General features: G+C 55.6%; 1 protein-coding gene across 1 annotated transcript; it reads right to left on the reverse strand.

Annotated features, from left to right (window-relative positions):
• Positions 1–1,401: 1,401 nt before the first annotated feature.
• LOC119105824 (GTP-binding protein GEM-like) lies at positions 1,402–7,420 on the reverse strand. Its single transcript, XM_037229359.1, has 3 exons — positions 7,291–7,420; positions 5,524–5,713; positions 1,402–1,905 (listed from the first exon to the last, which is right to left on the reverse strand). The coding sequence occupies exons 2-3, from the start codon at positions 5,669–5,671 to the stop codon at positions 1,640–1,642; spliced, it is 414 nt and encodes a 137-aa protein (XP_037085254.1). The 5' UTR covers positions 5,672–5,713; positions 7,291–7,420; the 3' UTR covers positions 1,402–1,639.
• Positions 7,421–7,510: the final 90 nt, after the last annotated feature.

Here is a 7,510-nt window from a genome sequence, read left to right on the forward strand (position 1 = left end):
TGACGTCAGCTGACAGCGTGACAGGGACGAGGTGTGACGAAGGACCGGGTATGAGGGCTGATGAGACGTCGGCAGACTGGGCGTGGCTTTGCACGTGACGTCAGCAGACTTGGCGTGGCTTTGCACGTGACGTCGGCGGACTGGGCGTGGCTTTGCACGTGACGTCGGCGGACTGGAAGTGGCTTTGCACGTGACGTCAGCGGACTGGGCGTGGCTTTGCACGTGACGTCAGCGGACTGGAAGTGGCTTTGCACGTGACGTCAGCGGACTGGGCGTGGCTTTGCACGTGACGTTAGCGGACTGGGCGTGGTTTTGCACGTGACGTCATCAGACTGGGCGTGGCTTTGCACGTGACGTCAGCGGACTGGAAGTGGCTTTGCACGTGACGTCAGCGGACTGGGCGTGGCTTTGCACGTGACGTTAGCGGACTGGGCGTGGTTTTGCACGTGACGTCATCAGACTGGGCGTGGCTTTGCACGTGACGTTGGCGGACTGGGCGTGGCTTTGCACGTGACGTCAGCGGGCTGGAAGCGAGGGCAGATTTGTGGAGACATGTGCCTGAATCTAAGGATAGATCTAGAATCCCATGGAGTTCGATGTCAAAGGGAGTGTTCCACATTTGTGATAACACAGTAACGTCATTCAAATCCTGCCATTCCATTGGACATGAGGCTATCGAGGCCAATAGCAGTATAATTGTCGAATTGTTAATGTCTGGCGTTCGTGAGCACGATTTCCAGATGCAACGGCCGTCAACTCGCTTTCAGTGAATTTTGTGCAAGGTACGATGACGTAATCAGACAATAAGGTATTGAAGAGCATATTCGCTAGGCAGAGAAATTGTGTTGTCTAGAGCAGCCTTTTCCATCTAAAAGTATACCAGTAGTTATAAGTGAGCTTATTTCATCATATCCGGTGCTTGCTCCAATATCTTAAGCTGTGGAACATCCCCTTTAGCAAGCTGGGTTGGAGGAGCGTGGTGCGACGACGGTAGACTGGTCTGGGACAAGACATGGCGTCATCAGACTGGACGGGGACGAAATATGGCGTCACCAGACTGGGTGGGGACGAAAGAGGATATCAGCAGGCCGGGCGGGGATGAAATATGACGTCATCAGATTGGGCGGGAACGGGACATGACGTTAGTAACGTCAGCAGACTGGGCGGGGATGAGACATGACGTCATCAGACTGGGCGGGGACGGGTCATGACGGCATCAGACTGGGCGGGGACTAGACATGACGTTAGCAGACTCGGCGGGGACGAGACATGACGTGAGCAGACTGAACACGAGGAGACCGATGTGACCTCGCTGGGTTGTGTGGTGCGAGTTTTGGCTGGTATCCAAAATCCTCCTGTTTCAAACGATGCTCTGCTTCAGACAATCTGTGAACGCTGGCATTCCAAGAGTTTTTCATTCGGGTACGGACATACAAGGCTAGATATTGGTACATGTGTGGAAGGTTCGTCCGCGCCTTCCATAACTTGAAATTATCCCTCGATGGGTACGGGTCGGTAAGAAAGCGTCTCTTCAAGGCAGGGCAGAATATATAAAACACGCTACTCGACAGCTAACCTAGGAAAATGTGATAGGGCGCCTTCTCGCCGCTCCGCGCAAGTCCCCGCAGTCCCAAAGCACTCAGTTATGCACGCGAAAGTTGGTGACGTTTCGCAACCTTGAGTCTTCCTTGCCGAATATTTTCGTGAGGGCGCGTTTGCACTTTCTGCTCGCGCGCACGATGCCTTTGTTGCGCGTCCAGCTGTGTTCCTTCTGGGGCTCGTAGGAGCCGCGCTTCAGTCGCAGCTGGTGCAGCATGCCGACCAGCAGCTCGTCGCAGTTGTGGTTCATGCCCACTGATATCTCGATGAACTTGGCGTTGTAGGAGCAGGCCAGCTCCATCCCGTCTGAAACGCAAGCGGAGCAGGTCAGCGGTTTCGAGGGTGAGGACGGGGGCGCCCATCCCCACAGATAGCCAGCAGCCTGCAAAAATGGCTGCGCTGCTGATATGTTACGCACAGCACGTGGTTTGCGTCGACATGTCTTAGCTCTTACTGGTCATGCCTTTACTTCAACACAATGGTCGGTGCCTCTTGTGTTTAGTTTGAAGGTGGAGGATTCGTCTGTTTCCTCCTATTGGTGGTGCGTGGCTGTGAGCTCACCTGAACCGAACTGCGCTGACCCCGTGACCCCGACCCGAACCCGGTGGGCGATGTGTAGGAAGAACGTGGAATGTCACATATATCCCATCTCGCGTATCAAATATCCCGCCGATTCCAATAGCTTTTGTAAACCTGTATTTCGCTGTGGTATTTGTGCCAAGGCATCGATCCCTAACGTGACCTGTCAGCCTAACATATCGCAAGCTTCACGTGCCCTCCCCGTGATAAACTAGCCCTGGGATGCAGCCAGGGAGAGGCCTGGTAGGGGAGCGGGCAGAGCCCCTTCTCAGACCCGAATTTTTAATTTTCATCATAACGGACTTCCGCAAGTAAAAATCGGCGTGATGAGCTCTCACTGAACTCCGGACCCCCCCCCCCCCCCCCCCTCCTCCTTCCTGGCTGCGCTCCTGCATGAACCCATGCCTTCTATTAAGCCAGTACCGAGAACGTTCAAATATGATATCGAAATGCATCCCTGGAGCGTAGCTCATCAATAAGACGTGTCGTCCGCGATGCCATCAGTTGATGCGGGACCGTCAGCAAAACAGCCCCCGGCGTGAATCACGTGACCGCTCGCGAAGCGCACGCTCTTCGTGCGGCTTGTTTGTCGGGAGACGACCCCGCCTGGGTCGCATGATGGATGACATGATAGGGCGCCATGCGTGCTATTATTGAAGATCAGCGCGAGGTCGTGCCCCATGCAACATGCTCTGCTTAATGGTGCCTCGGATAGGCGGCCGTTTTGGGCCACGTTCGATCGAATTTCCCACCGAGTGGATGGAGGCACGCGACGCGCTTCTGGTCGACATACGAGCCAGTTGCTTGTCAAAGTAATGACGGGTCACGAAAGCGACCAGCACAGCAGTACATATACTGTGGGGCACCGTAAACGATTCCATTTCTGCAGGAGGCGGTCGGATACCCCTTGCTTTAGCGACCGCCCGTCCAGCAGTAGTCGACTTCGCGCTAGGTTTCGTCACCAACGCGGTGGCAATGAACGCCGATGGCTAGGCTGGCGGGTAGGCACAATAAAGTCATTACCGGGGCCGACTTTACCACCCACCATTAGTGGGCACTCGACCCCATGGTGTGGCACCCGCCGCCGCCAGCGTGACGCCCCCTCCCCCTCCCCCCTCCCCAGCGAGTCATAAACCCCTGGCGGCCCTGCCGGCAGGTGGGAGGGGCGGCCGCCCGGGTCATATCTCACGGGCCGCGCCACAGGCCCTGGCGGCCCGCCGACCCGGCGCTGACCCCGGCCCCTGGCCGATGACCTCAGCGGCGAACGCGCCGGCCCCGGCGGCGCCTGTCGCCGCACCGGCTAAATCCGTCAAGTGTTTACCGGGCCGCCCGCGGGGGGCGAGGCCACGGCGCGAGCGCCCCGCCGCCGGCGCTTTGAAGCCGGGTCACGGCGCATTTTCGGCCGGCGGCGCCTCGCGTCGACCCCTGCCCGGCGTCGCCTCCCGCCCCGCCGGCCGTGCCAACTGCCCAGCGGGCATGCGCGCCGACGACACCGCACGGCGTCGGACGGGACGGCAGCAGTGGCCGCGCCCCTGGAGCGCCACATGGCTACGGGATGAAAGCGCACGGCCCGGCGCGCGGCTCCAGTGACGTAACAGGGGTCCTTAGAAACGTCGCCAATGCAAACTCGTTCCAGTTTAAAGCGCGGGAGGCGATGACGGAACAAACGGCGGCATGCTGGCTCGTCAAGAAGGCGTGGTGTTTGTCTGCGCGGCTCTAGATGATCTCTTTCTTCGTCATCACTCGTATTTGCATGAGTTTGGCCAGAAGTTGGCGTACCGGGATTCAGTCATCCAGTCTGCTACGCTATAAGTAGCATCAATGACATCCTGCTTTCCTGCCACCTCAGTGGTCCGAACAGCCGCAAAACTTTGCGGCGTCCTTCAACTTGGTCTGAGCTCAGAAGTTCACAACAATCTGTCCCGGTTTGCCTCACGCTGGAAGGCTGGGCTCCTAACTTTGCGTGCGGGGCATTGTATATACAGGAGTCGTGCTGTTCCGCTGAAAAGACACTGGCAGAGCAGACTGGCAAATGGCGCCTGTTTCCCAACGGGACTACCGCCCTCCACACATCGCCAGTGCGCTGTAGTAAACTTGCTTAGGCCACCGTTGCGTCGAGGCTGACAGGCCCCGGGTGGCACGCGAGCCGGTTAGAGTTGGGCTCCCAACTCTCACCGGCCCAGGCCACCCCAACCGCTGACCGCTGGCTGATCGGAGCATTGTTCGCCTACGATTGGCAATCCAACGATTGTAAAGACAAAAGAAATGCTGGACATGCCAGTGATTTTTCGGTGCCAAAGAAATGTACGAGCCAAAAACGGATGGCTTCTTGTGAGCATATTTCTTTTAGCGTTAAAACTACGACCATTGGTTAGTTGAAGTGTATTCTTTACATTCCGATCATGTCGCATATGTCGTGGATCCCGCCAACCCGACATACAAAACCCGTGGCCAGATGCTTAAGTTCTGAAACCAGAAGGCTTCGTTTAGGACTCATGCAAAAACATAACATAAAACCGCAATTGACTGACACCACATAGCCCTCAACTGAACTGCTTTCATACTTACCTTCAATTCATGGCTAGCCTATCTGCACCACGGGACATGACCACTGGTGAAACGATTCCATGAGTCCAACTGCCTCGCTCCTCCGATCCAAGCTGACCAAACTCCAGGACTCCGCTGACCTGGTCCCACGACCTCGTCTAACGTAGAATGGTAGCCTGAGCTGGCCTGGGCCTACGACCTTGTCTAACGTGGCATGATAGCCTGAGCTGAGCTGGTCCTACGACCCCGGCTACCGCAGCATGATAACCTGAGCTGACCTGGTCTTACAACCTCGTTTAACGTGGCATGATAGCGTGAGCTGACCTGGTCCTACGACCCTGGCTAACGTAGCATGACAACCTGAGCGGACCCGGTCCGTTGACCTCAGCAGACCCGACCTTGTGAACCCCAGCCGACCTCACCTGATGACTCCAGCTAACTTATCCGTATGATACCAGCTAAGTACCCTATGACCCAAGGTAACGCCACCTTATGACCTAGGCCGATCTCATCCTGTGAGCCTACCTAACCTTGTCCCGCGGCACCAGCCCCCTGTGAACCCGACTAATCCTGCCTTTTATTTAACTCCTGCTCCCCCATATTGACAACTCAGCCAATCTGACCTCAGACCTCAGCTGACCTGACCCCATGGCCTCGGATGGCCTGCTCAGGTAACTTCAACTGACCTGACCGTGACCCCAGCTGACCTGAACTCATAAACCACCCCATCTGACCCCACGATCCCAGCTGACCTCACCCTACAACCTCAAGTGACCTGACCTTGTGACCCCAGCTGACCTGACTCGTCGACGGCCCGGCTGCGGACGACGTCGATCTTGTTTCCGACGAGCACAAGGCAGCGATTGCGCAGCAGGTCGAGCGCCTGCAGCCGCGACAGCTCGTCCTCGGCCCGCTCAAAGCTCGCCTTGTCGATCACCGAGTACATGAGGATCAGCGCGTCCGGCGGGTGGGTAGTGGTGACCTCCGTCTGCGGAGCGGCGTCCGGTCACAGGAAATCATACACTGTCCACCAAGGCATCACACACCATCAGGTCATGACCATGACCTGTGCTTCGTAGTCACGGTTCACGGACCATAGGAGGCCCAATCAAGGCTCACGAAAGGTCAATTCACAGCTTCAGGAAGGTCAAGTCACGGCCAGCGGAAGGTCAAGCCACGCTCACACAACATCAGGTCACAGGTTACGAGAGATTGGGTCGCCGCTCATGAAATTTCACGGTCCACAAATGGCCACGAATTGCGCAAGATCGAAGGCAGACCCAGTGGCCTAGCCAAGGAGGGACTATGTCCTGAGACCCTGACCTGGACTATTGACCATATTGGGACCATGTATTCCGCCCACTCGCCCCCGCCCCCCACCCCCCACCCGGTAGGTGACGGAGCCCTGTGCCTTAGTACGTTCTAGCCATTTAAGGCGCATGTAAGGCAACTAAAGCATCCAAAACGCACTCCCGATGCTTCCAGATGGCATCGCAAGCCCTCCAAACAGGACCCCGAGCCAAAAAGATTCCCGGAATAAAAAATAGTGTATAAAATAGCGAAGTAGTGTTAAAAAATAGCGAACATAGTGAATAAAGAATAGTGAATAAAAAATAGTAAAAAATAGTCGCCCCGAAGTGACTTAGGGAGCACATTGGCTGAAAGCGTTCGCCATGATCCGATTTTGCACCCCTGCTGGGCAAAACCCTGGCCACGCCCCTCGAACAAAATCTCGTCAGCTTGGATCGGCATTTACGAAGCAAGGTCGGGTTGACTGCACGTAACGACTACACGTAATCAAAACTAAACCGCTGACATTTGCCGAACACTACAGGTGCAGAAGGGAACCAATTAATAGCTGCCGTTCGAAACGCTCGGTACCACTGTTCACGAATGGGATGCGTGTTTCTGGTTACATGTCTCATGAGTTAGGATGTACACAACTTTTTCGGGTAATTAACTCTCCTGCTGTCGTTAGGTGTTATGGAGTCCCGGGAAACTCTGGACGATGTCCGGCCTTTAGACTTGTCCGCGACACAGCCCAAGTTCGCTGCTTGGAGTTATTGGAGTTTGAACAAGGGTCTTGTGACTGCGAGTTCCGTGCCTTCCGGCTGAACTAGTCGGGAAGGACTTCATCCGCCAAAACAAAGCGTAAGGAGAGTAAAAGAGTGTAATAAATGAGCAAACCGGGAAGGACTTCCCTCCCAGGTGGATCAGTTGGTAAAGTACTGAACATACAATCAAAGACCCCAGTTTGAACCACAGTAATGTCAAGAAGAGACTTCAGGCTGTGATGCGTCCGTGGCTGAAAGCCAAAAAAACAAAAACAAAAAAAACATCTAGTCCCTCTCAGGACTCCATGCAACATGACGCCGGCCGGGAAGGCAGTTGGCTAAGGCCCTGTGTACATACACACCAAATGAGACAGATACCCCGAACAGATAGCCCATCCGTGATAACAAAACCTGATCTCATCGTTTCCGTAAAACCATACCACTGTTCAGTGGCTCGCCTTCAGCAGCGGACGCCCTCCGCCGACGCCGCCGGCGTGCCGGGCATTCGTACCTTGGGGTTGGTGATGCTGATGAACCTCAGCTCGGACTCCTCCCCGTCCAGCTCGATGCTGACTGTCTGTTCGCCGGCGGCGCCGTCTGCAAACAAGTCGCACCGGTCAACCTTGTCAGCTCAATATCCTGGAAGCGCTACTAGATCACGACCACATATCAATGCTAGACGGAAAAATGAATCAAACCTTTAGGATCATCTCGTTGGGACATGTCCCAAC

The sequence above is a fragment of the Pollicipes pollicipes genome, unplaced genomic scaffold (assembly GCF_011947565.3).
Source record: "Pollicipes pollicipes isolate AB1234 unplaced genomic scaffold, Ppol_2.1 Scaffold_6138;HRSCAF=7277_pilon_pilon_pilon, whole genome shotgun sequence".
Classification (NCBI taxonomy): domain Eukaryota; kingdom Metazoa; phylum Arthropoda; class Thecostraca; order Pollicipedomorpha; family Pollicipedidae; genus Pollicipes; species Pollicipes pollicipes.